At 35.3% G+C, this 22,377-nt stretch overlaps 1 protein-coding gene across 4 annotated transcripts in view; it reads right to left on the reverse strand.

Moving 5' to 3' along the window:
* LOC119772509 (discs large homolog 1-like protein) overlaps positions 1-22,377 on the reverse strand; it is a 56,976-nt gene that overhangs the window by 15,780 nt on the left and 18,819 nt on the right. For 3 of the 4 annotated variants that reach the window (XM_038268950.1, XM_038268952.1, XM_038268953.1), the window contains exons 8-11: positions 20,641-20,776; positions 19,155-19,311; positions 18,352-18,454; positions 4,849-4,963 (exon numbers count right to left, since the gene is read on the reverse strand). In XM_038268950.1, coding sequence (XP_038124878.1) covers positions 4,849-4,963; positions 18,352-18,454; positions 19,155-19,311; positions 20,641-20,776 — 511 coding nt within the window. The remainder of the gene's footprint in view (positions 1-4,848; positions 4,964-18,351; positions 18,455-19,154; positions 19,312-20,640; positions 20,777-22,377) is intronic. The other variant, XM_038268951.1, reaches the window with a different exon arrangement.

A 22,377-nucleotide genomic window follows, 5' to 3' on the forward strand; every position in this document is an offset into this window, starting at 1 on the left:
GGAAGGATGAAGTATAAATCTAAAATTCAGGGTTAGAGCTGTCAGTTGTATGAAGGAAAAACCTTTAAGGTTGTATGTCACCACCAGCAAAGAAAATATTAAATCAAGCAAAGCATTTGCAAACATCACCAGTGATTTTTAAGTAAGAAAGTATCGTTGAATGGTGTTTTGTAAATTTATTAAGGCTGCAGTTGAAAAACATATTTCTAATTCAATTACATGTTCTCATTTTAACATTAGCTTTAGTTGAAATCCCTGATGTATTCCTCTAGATGACAAGCCCACATTAATTACAATAATGTGTGACAAAACAGTTTTAAATAGGCTCTGTAACAGACCGACTAAATTTTCTGTGGAGCTAAAGATTACTCAAGTGCAGTTAAGCTTTCCAATGAATGCCCACAATAAATTTCTGCTTATTTAACTTTTTCAGTTTAGTAAATAAAAGGAAAAAGTAATATATAGCACTTCTGTGCCAGACTAAACAATAAAGCCATACAAAAAAATAAAATCATAGACCTTTGTCTCTTTAGTTTACCAATATTTGTTTAATAAATATTGTATGAAGAAATACAACCCCTGCTTTACAAATAAAAAAGAGAACAGTATTTCAGAGAAATGCCTCATTAAATGAACTCTAATTATGAATAATCTAATTCATTTCTACATCTATATTTTACATTAAACAGATACATATACAGAATTAGGAGTAGAAGTAAGGAAAACAAATTTAAGTGACCTCTACTATTACGTTTCAGAACATGAATAATTAATGATAACCAGAGAGGTTAGAATTACAATGTCACCCAGCCATTTATACAGAATAGCCATCACTAATATTAAATTGTGTATTTTAATTAGTCTTTAATGAACACATTTTAACTTTTTTTACAGGATGGTGTGACATAATAGTTTTTTTTTTTTTTTTAAAGAGGTCTATGTCTACTCACGTTAAAATAAAACAACCTATATTTATCCTCATAGTGTTTACTTAATCCTTTTTGAGCATCAAAACAATATTTGCGCTATTCACAATTGGTGGACATTAAAATTGTTGTAAGTGATTGCCAGCTGCCAGCAGTACAAATGAACAAACAAATGCAGACCAACCAAATTAAAACTTGTTTAAAAAAACATATAATAAGGTAAGGGAATCTATCCATCTTTTTTCTCCTGCTTAGTCCTTTTCAGGGTCGCGTGGGGCCAGTGCCTAATTTCTGCAGTGTATTGGTGGGGCACTCCCTGGAAAGGTCGCCAGTCTGTTGCAGGCCAACAGGGCACTATAATTTTAATCCTAAATCCTTTGCATGTAACCACAGCAAATTTCTGCCATGGAAATTCAAAAGGTCATAGTACATGACTAGGCACCTTCAAAACATTAATTTGGTCCAGATATTTAACTTTATTGTGGATATAAGGTACAGAGAAAAGCACACACTACTTTTTTTAGCCATAAAAAGGCAGAAGTATAATACTGTTTGAATATTTGACCATTATCCTTTGAATATTTGACCATTAGAGGAATATAAGTTTGCCTTATTTTCTGGTCAAGCTTCATGCATCTCAACCAAACTATCAGATAAAGGGGAATTGTTTAGGATGTATACCAGAAAGTAACCATGATACAGCAACTTTGTAGTGAATTGGAAATTGTTATTAGTGTCCAATGTCAAGCTGGTGTTACATCCTGATCCAAATTTCAGCTGCTCACAAGAAAACCATGCAAATGTTAAGCCATTTAGTCATGATGACTACAAAGATAAAAAAAAAGAACCAATTGCTAGAAATGTCCTTTTATCCTATGTTTCAATAGAATTGTCAGTCATCATAATGGGCTTTATGCTGGTGAAGATTTAAAGTCATCCAGATCACAATCATTCCAAAAAAGTAAAAAAAAAAAAAACACTGGACCTCCTTTCCAAGTTTGAAGATGTTTTGCTTCCCATCCAGGAAGTTTTTTCAATTCAAAATGTCAGGAATAGCGTTTAGTTCGAGGCATTATAGAGTTGAACAAAACAAAGCTTTGTTTTGGGTTAGAAAATGCAAATTGAACTGGACGAACGAGTCCACCCCTTAGGAATGGGCACTCATTTTGGTTCTTTGTTAGCCTGCAATACTCAATACTGGTCTATGTCTCTGAAAGGGGGTAATTAGGGATAATTGTTTTGCCTGGCTGAACAGACAAGATATGTTTGTCCCCTTTAGGGGGGGTGGGGGTTGCGATGAGAGTGGGAAGGAATCGCTTGTTTTTTTTTGAAAAGCTGAAAGTTTTTGAAAAGCTGAAACCTGAGTTTACACACTCTGTTAAGGGTTAGGTTTTCTTTCTTAACATAAATGGCTTCCTTAACATTGTTAGGGTTCCAGTTTGTGGGGGTTGTTTTTGTTCTTTTTCAGTGTCTCCATGCATCCACCAGATGGTGCCATTGTTCCTTCGTTGATCTGGAGGGCCTCTTCCTGCTCTCAACTATTCACATCTGCAGCTTGTTTGTCATCACCGTCTGAGGAGTATATGAGCAGCAGACTGTCACCATCGCCTCACCAGTATTGGGTACTCTAGCCCCTCTGAGTTTTGCTGAGTCAATACTTTGAGTTTTTGTTTTTTTCTGAGACCTCAAGTTTTTACCCAGTTATTCTCTGTGAATCTTTGGCAGCATATCTACAGTTCCACTGGAAAAAGCTGGTCCTTCAAGCCCTGGAAGGAATCCTCTCGTCTCGCTGAGAAAGAAACGTTTCACCTTGTCAGAACGGCACCCACTTCAGGAAAACTAGTGATATTCTGCTCCGCTGCTCCTCAGGACCACCATACAGTAAGTCTGCCTGTCTGTCCTCCAGCTAAGTAATCTCAAAAAAATATTAACCAATAATTATGCTGGGACCTTGATGATAACAGCACAGTTTATCTGCAGCCTGGTATTGGTCACTTAACCAAATACTGCAATACTGTATATTTGAGGTTGCATTTAAAAAAGAGCACTTTGAAGTTAAGCTGGAGACTGGAGTTGAATCAGTCATTTATACTCTTTGAGCCAATAATCTGATGCTGTCTAAATCCATGATGTTAGACAACATTTTCCCACTTCATTTCCCACGGATTTAATAATAATAATATGTTTGGCACTGTATATGACAATAAACCAACATCCAAAACTTTGCATTTATTTCTATAGGATGCACATATTCAGCATATATAAGCTTTGAACCTTGATTTAACAAAAATATAAAGATGTGAAATATTAAGTAAAAGTTAGTCTCATATATGTTTAATAACTGTTCAGGATATCTAAGAAATTTCTTAAATAAAATTTTATAAATTGCTTCTCTTCTGTCATTTTAAAGGGGTTTAAACTTAATATGTCTTGAGGGAATGGGTTCTGCCAATAAAAATGACTTTTTTTGAGTGTAAAGGGAGTCACAAAATATTCAACCATATCACAAACCCCAGTTTAAAATCTATGCATTATTAATTCCAAATTCATAGGTTCCTTAGGCCTTTGTAGGTTAGTATTGATTGTGAAACATTTCAGTCAAGACTTATAAATATCTATATTTTCTGCAGCCAAATACTGAAAAAACACTGAATTTTAAGTGTCCTGTTATTGTCACCAACGGTTGCCTCCTCAGGGTAGGGTATATTTGCACTATGAAACTAAGAAGCCCTACAGTATCTTTAAAATGGATCATAATGGTGTGAATTTAAGATGAGTCAGGGGAGAAGAGAGGAGTAACACAAATATACACCTTTCACTCAGAGGACAGCTCCACAGTATACACAGTATGTCACTCTGCGTCAGTGACATTTCCACTGAGGCAAGAGAAAAGGTTAAGCTGTCTTGTATACACAATGTACCAGTGTTTGCTGCAAATACCCCATCTGTTCAGAGTTTAACTACATCCATGAGCACACAAAAGCCAAAACACACACACATAGACATATAACACACACACATACATACATATATATATATATATATATATATATATATATATATATATATATATATATATATATATATATATATATATATATATATATATATATATATATATATATATATATATATATATATAAAAAGAAACGTATATGTATACTGGACAGTTAGCCAAAAATCTTTTTAAGGATAAACCCCAACATGTGACAGCTCAGCTAAGGTGACAAGCAAACCCAAACAAACTCTTCAAAAGCTCACTTGACTTTTCCACACCTTTACTGAATTTCTACAATAGCCAGAAGGAAAATTGAAAATAAAAATAATAAGATGTTTTTCAGAAAGCTTGCATTCATTCAGAATAACTCTCAGTGGCCTCTATTTTTCATAATAAGTCATCATAGGTAAATTCAAAATGAGAAAATTAAATGACTTTAATTTTTTCAACTAAAAAGCTTCTAAAATCTGTTAGGTTGACTTTTAAGTCTCCCAAGATCTGATTTTCTGTGTGATTTATCTTTGGTTCTGATGTGACATATTTGTTGACCTAGTAAAGTAGTTTGAAAAGAAAAAATCACATAGGTAATAGAGTGAAAAAAGGAACATAAAAGACTTTGTTTTAAATCTCACTTTGCATCTTAGACTACCCTGCAGAGCCACACAAGGGACAGAAGTGGTGATTCAGAGAAGGCTGAATAACGAGGAGAGGCAAGGATAAGATAGATACAGACAGAGGACACATACTGTAGGCAACTGGCAGCACATTAAACGTATTGGTGTGACACTGTATTCACCCAAAAATCTATTAGGGATTTTATAGGAGATAACCCTTTTCTCGACATTTCATGCTCAGTAACAAGTAGACAGCTGTGATAAGAATTTTCATTAGTGGTTGGGCCAAGAAGGGTTAGTTTTACTGTACCTGACGTAAAGTGTGCGTTTCTGTGTGGAGCGGAGAGAGGTTGAGCTGGAGCTGACACTGCTGGTCATCATTTGTTCCCTCAGGTCATGGATTTTGGCCTCAAAACAACTGTACTCTAAATAGAGAGGAAAAAATAAATAAAAAATAGAAAACAGGTTGTTTCAGAACAAACAACAACAGAAAAAACAAAAGCACACTATTTTGTGTCATTATTAATTACCAATTAATTACCTGCTGCACAATATTGAAAGCAGCAACTTATGCACTTCAATCATTTTTGCTCAGAACACGAGAAGGATGACAAAACAAAGCCTAAAGATAACTTCAAATGATAATCACTTTTTCATAAATGAGTTCAGTTCAACAAGTAGTTTAAAATCCATTAGAATTGCAAGACGATTTCTGCCCATTTTCAGAGGCACAAAAGATGCCATAATATTCACTTGCACAAATACTGATTATCTGCAGATATGATCAAAGCGAGGTATATTACATGGTGATGGACTTCTAAATTTAAATTGATTCTTAAATTACATAAAATGCATGAGGGCAATTTTAAGGCCACTAGGAGAATATGAAAAAAAGAATATGAAAAAAATACTATAACACAGATATTTGGTCCAACTGAAAGGTAAGTCAGCGTATTGTGAAGGACTCAATAACTGGTCTGGGCTCCCTTTGTATGAATCACTACACTGTGTGGCGGGGAGACAATCATTCCATACTCTATGTATGCCTTTGAAACACAAACTCCTTCTGAAGTTCATAGTATGTAAATATCATCCAAATATTAAATGGAATTTGCCTTAAAAACCATTCAAAGTTGCTACTATACCTGCACAAATATTAGCCCACTCCAATGATTTTCCTGACTAAAGTCCTCTGTAAACATCTTTTTGTTTTATTAATCTGAATGTTTATAGCTTGCCATTCCTACTGAGGGTGACAGTAAGCCTCTAAAAACATACAGTATCATATATGTTTTAGAACTCCTATTTCATAGATATTATGTAATATTTATTTATGATCTATAAACCTATATTTAGGATTTTTATCATCTGTAAGTCATAGTAATGAAAATTAATGAACAGGTTGTTATGATATATTACAGAAATTAGTTGCCGATACATTTTAACTGTTTGATTATATCCTACTATGCTGAGTTGCACCAGACAATCTTTAGTAAAATGTAAAGCAGTGGCTCACTAAGCATCACGTCTATTGTACAATAAACATGATCTATAGTTTCTAATGAGTAACTAATTTTGGTTTCCTGGCATATAATAATTTTTTTACCTAACAATAATTTCATAGTAACTTCTAAAAAGCTATGCAAAAAAACAAGTTCTAATTCTTTACCATTTTCTCATTCTGTAACTGTGATTAGCCATTGTATAATCAACCTGGGGTAACAGCTTGTACTGTAGGCATCTACAAGAGACTTTTGGGAATCAATGGCACTTCTGAGATGTGGTAAGTCTAGAACAAAGGCAATGTATGCTTCCTGCTATTTCATTCCTTTTTCAACATGCCCTCAACTACTTTATCCTACTGTATGGAAAAATTGGATTAAAGCTAACTAAATAAAATTTATAGAACTCCTTATTGCAAAAGAGTTCTGTCACAGAAGGTAGTTGATCGGGGTTGGAATGGTTTGATTATCTGACTTTATAAAAGAGGCAGGGTAACTGAAAGATCCTATAAAAAATGTGTGATGACTTCCCAAAGTGACATGAAAGTGGCTCAGCATTGGTCTGATGTAGCCTCACTGGTGCAGTGCTTGCACACTCATTAAGCTTTAATTTGCTCTTTGGCTGAAACATTGAAACATGAGAAGAAATAAAATCACATACTTGAAAAGATATTTAATTTTAAATGTTGGACTTGTATCTTTATTCATTCTTGATTATAACACATTTCAGCACTAATTCAATGTATTACCTAGGTTTAAGGATAGTTGGTGATTAAAAACGATATTCCAAAGCAGAGAGATCATGGAAGGTTTATAGGGTATCAATAGAAGCATTTTAAAATTTCTTCTTTATTCTTCAGATTCATAAACTAGTTTTCATATTTTAAAAATGTTTTAATGACGTTAATGATTAAAACTTCATGATTTAGCATTATTATTCTTTGATATGACCAGAACTGGATTTAGGAAGATCTGGGTCCCTGGAATGGGGATGTTTTTGATGTCCTACTCAGACCAAACTTTTTCTTTTTCTTTAGGTTACAGATCTATTTAAAATGCCTGGTTCTTTGCTGACGGAACAAGTATGTAGTCGTGTTTTGGGCTTTAAAAGAAACAAGAAAGTCTTTTCAAAACTGTTTATCAATTCCATGCAGAGAGAAACAATAATAGTTAGCCAATCAGTGCAAAGTGCAATCATTGGCTCAAGGTCTCCACCCAGCCTCCCTGTGTTTCAGTGCCCTTCTGCTGCGTGCTGCAAAAACACTCAGGTTTCTGACCCAATTTTTCTAGTGGCAATAAAAATGTCATTGTGCCTCTTCAATTATAAATGCACATCAATTATGGAAATGCTCAAGGTAGAAAGCCTAATTACATGAAATTTCTTAAGATAATGCAGAATGATTCCTGTTTTAATGCTGGGATTCTTTAGCAGAAAAAAAACAAGATCTGATGCAGTGGGCTCTGTTGTACTGAGTGCAGTATTAGCTTCTGAACAAAACACAGATATGTGTCATAAATCCATGCTGACTGTCTCCCATTCTGCTAAGCACCACACAGCTTCCTAGGATCCACACTGTGACATCCCTAGCAGTAATAAGCCCAAAAAAGCCCCCTTCTTAAGGATGTCCTTGTGTGAGTGTGTCTGACCTATTATTGTGAACTACACAATCTAATTAACCCAGAGTAATTCAATCACACTCAAGGTACAGGCGGTCATGCATTTGCACACTTGCTCACTGACATGCACACCGCTAGACTAATCTGGAAGCTGCAGATCTTGATAAAAAAATAAAAAATTCTATTCAGTTTCAATTGCATCTCAAGTAAATATGCTTTTTATCAGTTTTTTTTTTTTTTTAACAAAACTTATTTTGATTGTATGTAGTACAAAAAAACAGTATCATGAATGGGAAAAGGACAGTAATAGATCTCTATGAACAATAACATTCAGCCATTGATTTTTTTTTTTTTTTGCTGTTTTGCTTAAAAATGAGGTATAAAATACTCCAAATACTCCAAAATGACCCTGTGCAAATATTTTTTTGTCTTAAACATTTTATATTTGCACTGCAGACAAAGACAACTATTTTTTAAATTTATACCAGCAACTACTGTATTCAGTGTAAAAACTGATACATTTTTCCACTTTGGTTTTATAGGCTTTAAAATAAATCTCCATGTCAGAATAACTAAACCGAAAGACTGGAACTTTCATATCATCAGCATTTAACCGATAAAAAAACAACAGGAGAAAGGGATGCAGAAAAATGATGCAAAAAATGAGGAGAAAAAGTGGAAACAAGTACAATTTTGATGGAGAGCAGCTAGAGTATATCTGATTGACAAAAAAAAGTTAGAATATGAACAGAGTGAAAATCTGTTCTTTTATTTTTTGTTCGGGGAATAATTACAGAGCAGATTTTATTACTCAGGATTCCTTAGAAACAAAATGCACTGAAAAGGATGAACTCATGAGAGCAGAATTTGAGATGTTATGTATTTTTGTATCCATTTCTTTTGTTTTATGAATCCTTAAACAACAAGGCTCTGCTGATAGAGCTAAAGTTTATAGTCACTCATCAATTTTTTTTTCTTTTCCTTTAGCATATCTCGCATGTCACCAAACACCTAAAGTTGAAAAAGTCACATCCATCAAAACAGACATTACTAGAGGCAAGGCATCAAACTGTAAATCAGTCTAACTCTGTCTTGGCTGTACTCACACACCGGTGGGAGATAGACAACCTCAACGTCCACAAAGTGATGCCGGTACCGTAGCTTTCAGATCAGAGTTTGACTAAGCTAAAAAAAAGAGGTTTGATTCTCAGAATCCAGGGATGTGCATGAAGAAAAAGAGCGGCGATGCTGAAAAAAAACCAGCTCCACGTTGGAGAGAGAGTGCCAGAGTGCAGTATTCAGAGTGTGCATGAATAAAAGTGTGTGTGTGTGTGTGGGAGGGGGGATGGGGGGTGGGGGTGGTTGGGGTATGCAGTATTTGTCTACTACAGAGAGGAAATGAGGGAAAAAATATTTTTTGTGCATTAAAATGAGTCCAGTGCAGCTCAGCTGCCAGAAACAACAGATGCTAACTCCCTATTCTTACTCCTCTGCTCTTTCCCAATCGCTCGTTCACTAGCGTGTTTATTTTGCTCCTCCCCCTCTATGGTTGCTCTATGGTTGCTCTAGGGCGGGGAGACTCACACACACACAGACATACGCACACACACACAGACAAACAGACACACACAGTGTTTCCTCAGGTCACTCATGCAGGAAGCTGACTTGGTGCCAGGCTCTCCTGCCCTACTTTGACCTGGGGAATCGCTTGAAACACCATCACACAGCCACAAAAAAAAAAAAAATAACCTTGACCAAGGATATTAAATACTGATTTTGAAAACTAAAAATAGAATCAAATCCAACAAATTTGAAAAGATACAGCCTTCATCATATGCACCCTTCATCATATGAGGCTATGACTTTTAAATTTCAATTTCAACATAGCCCATGACAATACCAGATATCAAATTTCACATGATCAGCAATTAACTCTGATTGTCAACATGCATCACCATGATGCAGCCTCATCAGATTGAGAGCAACTGAGACACATGGAAAGGAGGGAGAAAACAAGACATTATGGAAAGAAAGAGTGATAGAGATGGGAAAAGTGAGGAGGAGGACACAGAGAAAAGGAGAAGCGGGAGGGGGTGGTGACAGAGACAAATGGCTCTGGTGCTCATGTTCCCTGCTTCCTACATCTACCTTTCCTCTCCTCTCCTCTCCCTTTTCCCAAGAGGAGCATTGTTTCTCTATTGAACAGCTGGCATTTTCTGCATTGTGTGCACCTTCAGCTCTATCAGGCAGGAAACCTCTAGAGATAGGCAAATCCTACATCAGGTTTATGAGCAATGCACCAATATTGCTGTTCTATGATGATTGTTTAAGCAGATTTAATTATGAGGAAAAACCTGTCTTGGGTACATATTTCAAAAACAGAAAAATCTAAATTGAAAACGGTTACATTTTTAAGTTTAAGCTTGCATATAGACACAATTAATCTAATTTATAACTATTAATCATTGAAAATAAAAGAAATGATGTGTTGCTTACTATTTTTTCAAAGAATTTAACCCTGCCCATTTTTCAGCTTATTTAAAAAAGTTTCTTAAATATAAAAATAAACAACTTATTCATGCAAAAAAGGATGGTGTTTCCCATCTGTGAGGTAGTAGTGGATGCACCAATGCTTTATATTATTATTAAGGGTGTAAAATGAACAATGTGTGATTCTGTAGGGGGGTGTAATCATATCTTCTATACTCATACACCTATGCATATGTTTTTATTTACAGTTGTCTCACTACCTGCCGTACATTGTCTGGGCAGAACTTTTTGTCTAACAGCATGCTCAAGAACAGCTTGGCGATTGGCCAGAATTAGGATGGCTTTTGTTAAATAGGAAAAATATTTTTCTCTGCAGACAGTGAACTGTTACTTAATAGTTTCAAAGATTTAGTTTTAAGACTGTGTTGTCTTTCTGTGGGTTTAATGTAAGGGAGAGAAAGGGATTTTTTATAAGTTGGGCAGGCCGAGTTTCTTGCAAAGTTTGAAAACATCCTATTCTAAACAATTTATCTTATTTTTTCCACAATGTGAACAATACCCATCTTTTAGTTCTTACTCACTATGTAACAAAGTCTAAGGCTATGGTTCGCTTGAAAGAATACACTGCCCTCTTTTGGGAATTAGTCCTTGCTTCAAGCAATGAGGATGGATGGATGGATGGATGGATGGATGGACTGGATGGATGGACTCGATGCAATCATCTGGGTTTCCTTGATCTATTTAACCTATGTCTCTGTATGATATAACCAAACTGTCTAAAAAGTGCCTGAGATGAGATATGCTGTGAATTGGCACAATAACAATAAACTGAAACTGAATACAATTGCTTGATGAATGTATCCCCATAGTGAGAGTTTCATAGTTTATCAAAATTATTACATACTGTAAACCTTTCAATTAAATTTTCTGAATATAGTTTCTATGTTGGCCTTTAAATGGTATTGTTATATGGTATTAAATGCAATTTAATGGTATTAAAAAAAGGAAAAAAAAAACTATCAAATGTTTCTCTACCTGGTAAATTTCTCCTGTGTATTCTAATATGCGTCTGGGACTATAAGGTCTTGGCTCTAAAAATACCAGTGCTGGCAAGTAGGCTCATCAATAATTAAAGAGTAAAGGACAGCATTCTATACAGCCATTGATCAGGATAATCAGGTTGTAAAGGAGATAAGAAAAGAACGAAAAAAAAAATGCAAAGACACAACCCTTATATATGTGCAGAGCTGAGTTTCAAAATCAAAGCTGTGAAATGAGGTTTAAAACTCATGATAACTGTTACACAGCGTCATACAGGAAATCTCAAGTCAGTCATCTACCCACTACAACTGAAGCTTGAAATCCCTGAGATCACATTTATGTAGGTGGTGAGTCAGACCATTACCACAGACAGCAGAAAACCTGGGAAGAGAACGCACTGACAGGTGGAGGGGTGGAACACATTGAAGAGAAGAGCGAAGAAAACAGGGAAACATGGGGGGCAGACATTTACTTCATGTATTTAGTTAACAGTTTTTCTATGACTTTAAATTTAAAAGCCACGACATGGAGCAGCTACTAATCCGCAGAATATCAACTAATGTACAACACACACATCACACTCTGGCACACATGCAAAGTTTAATAAGCAGGCTAACAGAAGAGAAAATAATCCCCTCTGCATCACCTCAGTATTACTGCTGACAGAAACTGCTTCTGTGTGTATCATTGGTGGGTGTGTGCCGTGTGTGTGCATAAAGTGTATGCCAGTGACAGCAGAGTGTAATCCCAATAAATAAAAACTTCTGTGCAACAGGAAGTATTATAGATCAACATCAGGAAACCTGATGTTGGAGAGTGTGAAATGTAAACGACTTTACACGTAAACATAAAAAGGTACCTTTGGAAAATCTATCCCTTAATTTGCAATCAAGATCAACAGCCAACAGAAACTAGATTGGTACCAGAAACCTTAAAATAGGGACATGAGGCAAGAAAAAAAAGTCATAAATAGTATTGTTTCGAAAATAAAATTGAGGCAGTAGCATTTTATTTGGTTGCATTCTTCTTTATCATTTCTCTTATTCAATAAGCTCTTACAAATCTCTCTGAGATAAATGAGAAGAAACATAAGACTATTGCAAAAGTGGAAAGAGTTTAAAAGATATTTTTTACAACAGCAAGATTTAGATGTTTTGTGTCTTAAAAGTAGAGACTTAAGCTCAGTACTAACACTCGGTTGTCTTTAGCCTTGCTGTGATGTACAGTATAATAGCAAAATTCCATTGTGCTGTCCATGGTGCTGATGTAGTTGGCAATATCCTCCTCTACCATACTGGATCTCTTATCATATATAGGGGCTTTTTTGGTCCTCAAAGTGTTTCATTAAAGAATGATGGGAATCCTGGCAGTATTCCTGACCTTTAGTTGATACTTATCTATAAAAAACTATATTAAGTTCATCGCTAATTCTTAAGGGCCATTGCATCATGCCAAACGGGCGCTGTTAATATTACAAGAAAAACGATGGTCAGAGCCTTAAACCATGGATAAAATGCTAAAATCTCAGACAAATCTAACAGCTTGGAGTTAAATATAAATGATACAAAGGATTCTTCAAGTAAACATGTCAGAAGCTACATTCAATAAATGTTGTATTTGACACAATCCCATTTATGTATCTGTTAGGCATATATTTAGTGAAAACTGCAGTCATGAAAAAAAGAAACACTTAACTTTAAGTAATTGGGCTTAATTAATAGCTACATTACAAACTGCTTTTCTCTACTGCATAGAGTGATAGGCTGACATGAGCATCATATTCAAACTCATAATTGTAGCAACAAGATGAGGTGCACTTAATATTTTATACTTTAAATTTAAGTTTTAGCTAATAAAAATTGTTTTTTTTTTTTTCTTTTAAGAGCAATGTTCAGTGAATGTTGTTAAATTAATTATGTGATGTTGTTCTTTTTTAATACATATTATGTACTTATAAGTGTCAGTATGCCTAAAAGAAGAGAAACAGCAATCTGTTTGTGAAAAGACATTATTTTAAATAAACATGCATTTAAATGTGCTAATTGCTGAACTACACAAAATCGAGAATGGCTGCAGTGCTAACTCAGTATGAAGGGATTTTACACACAAACTGCATTGGTTGTCTTTAAATCTGCATCTGCTGCACTAGCTGAAATAATTTCTCTCTCTCTCTCTCTCTCTCTCTCTCTCTCTCTCTCTCTATACAATACACACACACTATATACCACTTTCAGTGCAGTGTTGTGCTGTCTTGTGTTTGGCTACAGTTCCATATTTAAAACAAACAACAGGGGGAGACCAAAACCCACAGACACTTTTCCTCTCCTGCAGCTCAAGGTTGTTATGAGCTCCTCTCTCTTTGGCAACTGCTACTTGTGAAACAGAGGGAGAGCTGCATGGGACCACCATGGGAATGGGACAAACATGGAACAAATGCAAGTCAGGCACTGACCAAAGCCCAGCATGGACAGAAGGTTTGATGCAGAGTTCATTGGACAGTCACTAACAAAGTCTGTAGGAGTGTCACGACGCAGACATACTGTCGCTTAATATAAACATTGTTGCATGTCTTCTTATTTAATTCTTTGTAAATCTAATAAAATCCAACAACTTTATTTATCCCCGTAGGACAATTCAGTTTTAGACTACAAGCCATAATAAACAGGACAGAAGACAACAATCGATCAAGCATCCAGAAACACTGTCAACAACATCATATTACATTTGGGGACCAGGACAAAGAAGCATGCACAGAGACTGTGACACATGGAAAAAGGCAGGGGCAGAGGTTTACAGATAATTTAAATCACATGCAGATGACGAAGGTGGCTGCAGCGGGCAGTATACCCTCAGCTCCCTTGAGCATCCTATCGTGATTTACTGTGACTCATCGATTAGTAATGGTCATCAGTAGTGAATGAATTTTCAGAAATCCCTTTCAGAGATACAAAAGACATTTTTGGAGTGATTGTAGGCAAAAATATAGCCATGAAAAGCTAATATATTTGCTCTGTTTATCCGTTATGGCTTAATTTTTTTTAAATATATGGCTTCTGACAATCATTTGGCCACCTCAATTATATTTCACTGAATGGTTGAACCACATGCACTACAACAAGTCCAAAACAATGTAACTAATGTTATGACACCAGAACTATGCATCTTCTGATGCAAAATGGCTAGCAGTATATCCGGTGCTCGAAGCCAGAGTGGGTAATAAAGAATGTGTTATATGCATGCACAGGGTGACAGATTTAAAATCAGATCTAAGCCTTATGAATCCTGAATCAGTTTGCATAAGGAGTTTTACCCAATGTAGTTTCCTATTCCTACACAGATATACTGTATATTCATTTAATCATTTAGTAATTTAGTAGTTGCATAAATACTATAAATACTAAATGCATTTAGTATCACATAATAAAGAAATTTACATTTTATTGATTTTGATTCATGTTTTGGAATATGTTTTTGTCACTGATCAAACTGAAAGACTTTCAAGTTCCCTTGTGAGCACAGAACTCTGGGCAATTTGTATGTTTCGTAGAGGCTTTCTTTTTTACTGTTTAAGAGCTTAAAGCACTCTCCGTGGTGCTGATCCTCTTTAACACACCACAGCAGTTGCTAGTGACTCAGATGAAATTCTGAGGGTTGCACTTGTATTCCTTTCAAAAGCAATATTGCGTTGTTATAAAAGTCATGGTTACCATCATGTTCACCATTGCTGCCTTGTAACTGGGTTTAACGAACAACAGCTATGAACCAACTTTAAGATTTCTGGAGGGAGGGGAAGCATTATAATGAACAGTATGCCTATTGTAAATATCATCCAAGTTCTCCCTTTTAGATGTTATCCATCACAATTTTTTATAGGAAATCTCTACTCCTGTGCAGGATAAGGCTTAGAACCAGTGTTACAGTTTGTGACTATTCCTTTAATATGGAACATTTGGAGCAGATTTTACACTAAAAGCAAATAATATTCTCCCTGTAATCAGCAATTGAGCCATCTGTTTAGACTACTGTTCACATCTCTATTTTTACTCTACAGCTATGCAGAAATATAATGATTGCAGTGTCACTGACTATAAACTGCAAAACTCATACATAATATTAATGCAATTATCAGATATTTATAGATTCCATTTTTTCAATATATAACAAATTATCAAAGAAACTCACTGTGCCTTAACTAAGTCAAACAGCAGAAAACTACATATAATAAAGGGGGTTCAAAGTTAACATTAAGGTATTTTCAATAATGGGATTGTCTCCATTTATGTTTGATTTTATTTTGATACATTTTTTTGTTTGTTATTAACTTAAAACAGAAATGAAAGGCTTGTTTTGCTTATTTTTTGATACCAGATTTTGTACCTTCATAAGAGTACAGACTTTCACATCATGCCATTGCTGCTTTATTTCAGTGATACCTACACTCTGTCAAATATGGTGCTCACGTAAAATAAGAGACTGCATCTGGTCTTAGAAAAACAAAAAAGAACACCAAAACGAAAGAAAACTGTCCCCTGTTTGTATCTCTTTCAAACTAATTAAATTTTTCTGTTAATCGAAACAGAAAACAAAACTCAAATAATTTTTTTAATTTCACTTATTCCTTTTTGACTCTTAAAATAGAAATTCCTTTGTATTTCAATTTTAATTTTCATATTTTAAATTAACAACGTAAAAAGACTTGTTCCTTGTTACATGTTTCTAAAGGATAATAAAATATACAAAATATAAATTGACTGATCATGATAACAAATATAATAATCATCTATATAACTTCAGAAAAAAAAAGAACCAGTAAAACCCAAGATTGTTAAGATGGCTGTTTTCTGCAACAATTAACAACTAATCTTGCTTAATATCTCAATATTATGTCAAAAATAAATCACAAATTTCCCTCCAAAAGAAACATTCTAGCAGGGGGTAGCGGTGCAGTAATAATGTACAAAATCAAAGTTAAACGTTCTTATTTTCAACATCAAAAGAGATTGTTTCACCACAGTTAGATTCATTACCTCATCAATATTCATTTTTGACACAGCAACTGGAAAAAGAAATGCAGTTCAATTCAATGCCCCGGTGCTCATGGGAAATGCTGTAGTCCTTCAGCCTGAGCAGTACAGCTTTTTTCCACTAAGGGGAGGAAAAATCTACCAAAACATAATGTGTTTAGAACTGCTTTAATGGTCTCTACTGAAGGTAAATTTAGATCTTACAATTGATCAGATTGTGAGATTCACCTTGTGAGCTGTGCTCAGAGTTACCGTTCTGCTCTGGTTCATACAGGGTTAAATATTCACATCCCAAATAAAATATGCATTACTGGTTCTCAGCTGCACCTCCACCACATATTTTCTTAGGCATATACAAGCTTATGGCACACCTGGCATGCTAAGATTAGTGAAGTTAATTTAAATGTCAAAAAGATTGAGGTAGAGAATTTAGAAGGGTTCCTTCAGAAGCCAAAATGAGTCCTACTGGAACACCATCTTATGTTCAGGTTTCAGACATCTAAACCAAACCATATAAGCTTGGAAAGGAAATTGTTTTAGGTGCTATTAGTGATATTAGTGAAGTAAATGGAAATTTCAAAGTCCCACTTTGAAAGGGGTCAGAGAATGATTATATAGGGTATTTGGTGCTGTTCTTAAGGTCTCTGAATAGGGTCTATAATGTTGGTTGGGCTAAAAATGGCATATTTGCTGTTCTATGAGCCCTAATGTAAGCCTGGTTAAAAGCCCTAGAATGAAACAACAGGTTTTCTTCCTTTCATGGTATGCTCATGAATATTTAGATGAGCTGTGTGCTGATTGGTTGGTTTACGTGTGAAGCTGCTGAGCTAAGACGCATCATAGAAACAAGCAGTCACTCACTGAAACATCAAATTGTTGATTTGGTAGGGTGACCAGATGTCCTCTTTTACATGTCCTACTTTTCATACCTAAAAAAATGTCCGGGGAATTTCACAATCGTCCGGGATTTTGGTTGACTACAGTGCAGAAGAACCAAGCCAGTAAGGCAGGCGGGGGGAAGCATGGGGCCGCGGCTACCATCACCGGGTCGAGTTCGGTCGCTCCGACCCCAGCTGGCTCTGTCCCGGGACCAGCCCCGGAGAAGTTTGAATGCCCGGTCCGGTCCAATGAAAAAAGGCTGCCCAAAAAAGTGTTCTCCTTTTCGGAAACCCAGATCTGGTCACCCTAGATATGCTAGCACTGCTATCAACAGCTTATCGACAAAATATTACTTAGAGCTTCCGGTTGTGATGGACTTACGGTCAGAACAGCCCCTCTTTTCAAAAAAAGAAATTTAGCAAATCCTGCTTTGAACTGTCCAGATTTTGAAAGCTGTCTTCGGTAAAATGCTTAGAGCAAATGAAAAGCTGAGCATCAAACTTTGCAGGGATCTTCTGATATGCAAGAATAATCCATGCCTATCGAGTCTTTTAATAATTGGGAAGACTGTTGAAAATGTTCCCCTTTCTCCGTGCAGCCTGGCATACTGCATTTACCCCCATGGTTCTGGCTAATTTTCAATAGAGAAACTGCCTGCTTTGTAATTCTTGTAGAAGTAAACCCAGCTGTAGGCTAAACAGCTAAACTGGTGTCTTACATCTACCTGTATTCATGTCAATTTCAGGGCGTGACAAAAGTACAGGCCAGAAACAAATAAGGCAACATCCCTGAATTTACGTCAATTCCGTGGTTCTTTTGGATTCACCTGTTTTATGGCGGAAGTTTAGAATTGTGAGATTTGCAGAGAAGGAGGTGTCGATGGGGTTTGAACTTCTATGTACGTCCATTTCACCCACCGAACTATCGCTATTCATCTATGACACTGTAAACTCGGTTTTGCATTCTATGACCCCTTTAAATTTCAAAAATTAGATCTTACATGATTTTCACATCTTAATTTGTGTTTAATGGAAAGTAAAATGATCAACTATTTTCTTTACTTTTACTCTGTAAAACATACCTCATTTTCAACTAAATGTTTTGCTAAGGAATTTTCACAATAAAATGCAACTTGTCAAGTTTATACTTCAAGATAACCTGAGGGAAAAAACAAGAGGAGACACAACTATGACATTACTATGAGGTGTTTGACTCTCCTTTGCCAAAAACTAACCCAAAAGCCCAGTTTTTTCTACTTACCATCAGGTCTATACTGAGCTACGATAGTAACCGTTTGTCCAGCATTCTTTAGAGCTGCAGCTGCCTGCTCATGTGTTGCAATGGAAAGGTCCACGCCGTTCACCTGCACATACAAATATATATAGTTTTAGCCCTCATCCTAACAGATCCTAATCTTCAAAGTGCATCCTAGTGGGTCAGCAGCTCTTACTAATATAACATGCATGTTTTTTGTTAAGCCCTGTTTAATGCATCAAAATCATTCTCTTGACTGCACTTGCTTGAATAAATAATACCATAATTCTGCAGGGATATTAAGCACCTCTGCAGCCTGGGGATTATACTCATCTTGAATCCCTTCTTAAGGAAATTAAAACCATTTTTCATTTGAGTCTAGCACAACATGCAGCTTTAACACCCACACATCATGAAATATGGCTTCAACAAACAAGCAAGGCAGCCTCTCACCACACACACAACCATTGTCAGCCAAACAAGCTGCTGGGTAACTGTAACAAGCAGCACATAACTAAAATCATTAACTGAAATTTTCAGATTTCTGTAGATATTGAGAGTAAATTCAATAAGAAATCCTTTAAGTTTAAAATGGTCATATTAACTAGACATTTTAAGAAGTTTTATGACAAATTATTACTATAAACATGCAGTATAACAATATAAAAGAGGTATTAAGAAGGATAAATTGTCAAAACAAGTCCCTTTAGAGATGCTGCATGTGAACTCAAATATAATAAAAGTAAAATTGTACAATTAATAATTATAATTGTGGCAATAAGAATCCACAGAGAGCTCTTAGCTCATACCGACAGGATGCGGTCTCCTTTTCTTAGCTCTCCACAGAGATCAGCTGGACCTCCAGCCAGTATGAAAGAGATGAAGATCCCCTCTCCATCTTCCCCTCCAACAATGTTAAAGCCAAGACCCGTAGAACCCCTTTGTAGAACAACTCGCCTGGGTTCCCTGTAAGCAACACAAATCATACAGCGAAGATGTAAGAGATGTTAGATGATATATTTCAAAGGGTCATTGAAAAACCCCCACTGGAATTCTTCTACATTACTAAGCAGTAGCAGCATTCCAGAGGACTAAAAATATGTCAAGGTGATATATTTTTCTTTTAGGTGGAGGAAGTATTTCTTTTTGACGTTATTCATTATGTTCACCAGTAGATGTCAGGGTAACACTTCCTCAGTTTTGTAGCAACAACATTTGAGTGAACTCCAACAGATAACCATTGCACTCAACACACACTTTTAGTCTAGTCTTCCATTGTTTATGTTTTTATGATTATTCTTTAAGCAATCAGTGTAAATGACACATTAAATAATAAAAAAATACAGAAAGTAAATATACTGTAATTGAATTAATATAGTTGATATTATACCAGATGTTAAAGAATATTTTTGGTAAATATCTTGTACCGTTTGTTTCTTAACCCTTTTGGTTTCGCTGATTGAACTTATTCATGTCTACCTGAGTCAGGTGCTTTACTTCCCCAGTATCAGTGTTAGTCCAACCTTTAACTTGGATTTCAACCACAGCATCTTTGCAAAGACAAAGGCAAATATCTAACATGGAAAGTGAAAGTATTTTAGGGGTTTTAGTGGACATCAAATGATAGAGTAGTTAGAATTCTTTATTCTAGAAAATATTATATCAAAATAAATACTAGGTATGCAGGTGAAAAAAAGATTTGATGAAAAAAAGCAAATAAAGAGAGGCCTTATTTTTCTAATATCAGTCAATACTGGAAAAACATAGTATCTGGAGAAAAAAGAAGGCCAGACGTCAAAATGACCATCCTGCGTCCAGCCTGGGTCTTATCAGATTTATTATTGTCAAAGCTCACTCATTGGCCTAAAGGTTTGTGACGAAATGAGTCCTTTTCTGGTAACCACGGTGATGCCAGGCGAGTGACGGGGGCTGCAATGGGCTTTAATCCCTCCATTAAAATGGATTAAAGACAGCGAAGCAGTGCTGGGAGGATATCTGAATGTGTTTGTGGGTAAGAGACTGGATGTGCATTAGCACATATGTGACCCAAGTTTACACGCTAGACAAAAATTCACTGATCCATCTGCCTTTCAGTGAGAACAACATACACAAGCAGCTGCAGAGTGGCAAAAGGACCAAAGAAGTCACTCAGTTTAAATCAAAAATAATACCTTGATAAAAAAAAAGTCATTGGGTCAACATCGGTCTCTGAGAAGAACAATACACAAACCAGAAACAAAAAGATATAAAGGAAAACCTGAATTGATGTGATTCTGAATATATGCTCTCTCTCACCTGGGAACATCTTCGTCTGCCGTCAGGCTCCTGGTCAGAGGTGAGTATCTTGGTGTGGTCAGTGGGGCTGGACTTACAGACTGGCTCCCACTCATGTAAGGACTTACATGGTTGTCCTGATGTGGGGAATATGCTGCTGGGACACAAATACAGGTTTAGTGTGATAGAACTGTACATTTATTAACATAATGACTGTATCATAATTTCAGAGCTTAGCAAAAATTTTAAGTTAAAAAATACAAAATATAAAATTGCTTTGAAAATTAACATTTCAAAAATGAAAAGTATAAGACAAGCAGAAGTAGTTACGTCACATTAAAATTGAACTGACTGTTAGATGTGATCTTTGTTTAAAAACAAAATGTATACTCAGGTTTTTGTAAACTAAACAGGTTTACGAAAACATAATATTATTATTTAGGAAAGCATGTTTCAGACCCTTTTAAATGGATTGTCCTACTTATTTCTTAGGTTTCTTAATTTTGTAAGATTTTAGGTTGAGCGTTATCTTTATTCTACGGTCCCCATTAGCATTGAAAGGGAATAAAAGTTGCATAAAGGTACTAAAAACAAATTGAAAGATATAATTTGTGTTTGGAGATTTTAACTGTAATAATGCTATTTGTACATTAAAATCAAAAAGGATTATAGCATTGGTATAAATAGTAGCAATTCTTAAAGTTACAAAATAAATGGTAGTGAAAGATATCTTCATTTATACTTCCCTATTTTCTGTACATCTAAAACAAAAAAGGGGCCATGGTTTAGATAACGGAGAAAACTGTAGTGGAGGTGAAGGGTGCCAAATAATGTTTTTTTTTTTTATCTTTCCCTATGGATAAATATAATGTAACACAGACACAGATTTCATTGAGATCTTCTTTAAAATGAAAACATATGAGAGCATGCCTTGCAAATATGTCATAAAGCTAGATGAACCTGCTCAAAGCCATCAATGAGTTCAACAAACCCTTTCATCTTTAAAGACACTGTTTGACACAGTATAAGTGTCAAACAGTGTACTGACAGTATACTGTTCATCAATTTAAAAAAAGATTGAACACTTAGTAATACATTTTAGCATATTCTCAAATCCGAAGAATTAAATTATGAGGTCTAAACAAAATGGCTTTATTCAATATCTTGACCAACTGGGTAGATATTTGGATGTGTGTATATGTCATGTAAAACTGTAACTAGAGCGTGTAACAAAAGTAATTTCCCTCTGGGATTATTAAAGTATTTCTGATTCTGAGATATTTAAGTGACCAAAGCTACAATTTCTGCCTAAAATCCTCAAATGTATTTCTGTTATTAGAAACAACAACAGAACAAATTTTAATCCCAGTTTTTTCAACTTTTTTTACTCCTAAGAACTCATAGCTGTTTTTCCTGAGACCTGAGGATGTCCTAAAATGTATACTGTAATGCAATAAGATAAATGAGTCATAATAGTCAGACATTGATTAAATTTACTGGGATTTTGAGTAAAGAATTATTCTTAAAAGTTTACATTATATAAGATTTGAGGTGATAGTTAGCTCTCATCATAAGAAAGGCACATTTGACAGGTTGTAAAACATATCTGACCCGTCATGAAAGATTTCTAGAAAGTATCCATCTGTGATCAGTTTTAATTTATTTGGGTCAAAGATTTTTTTTTTATGTATTCTAGAAAGGTAGTCCTAATAATTTTGGTCCAAAATGTTATTTCTTTTTTTTTCTTTTTTCTTTTTA

The sequence above is a fragment of the Cyprinodon tularosa genome, unplaced genomic scaffold (assembly GCF_016077235.1).
Source record: "Cyprinodon tularosa strain WSP-4 unplaced genomic scaffold, ASM1607723v1 ctg710, whole genome shotgun sequence".
Classification (NCBI taxonomy): Eukaryota; Metazoa; Chordata; class Actinopteri; order Cyprinodontiformes; family Cyprinodontidae; genus Cyprinodon; species Cyprinodon tularosa.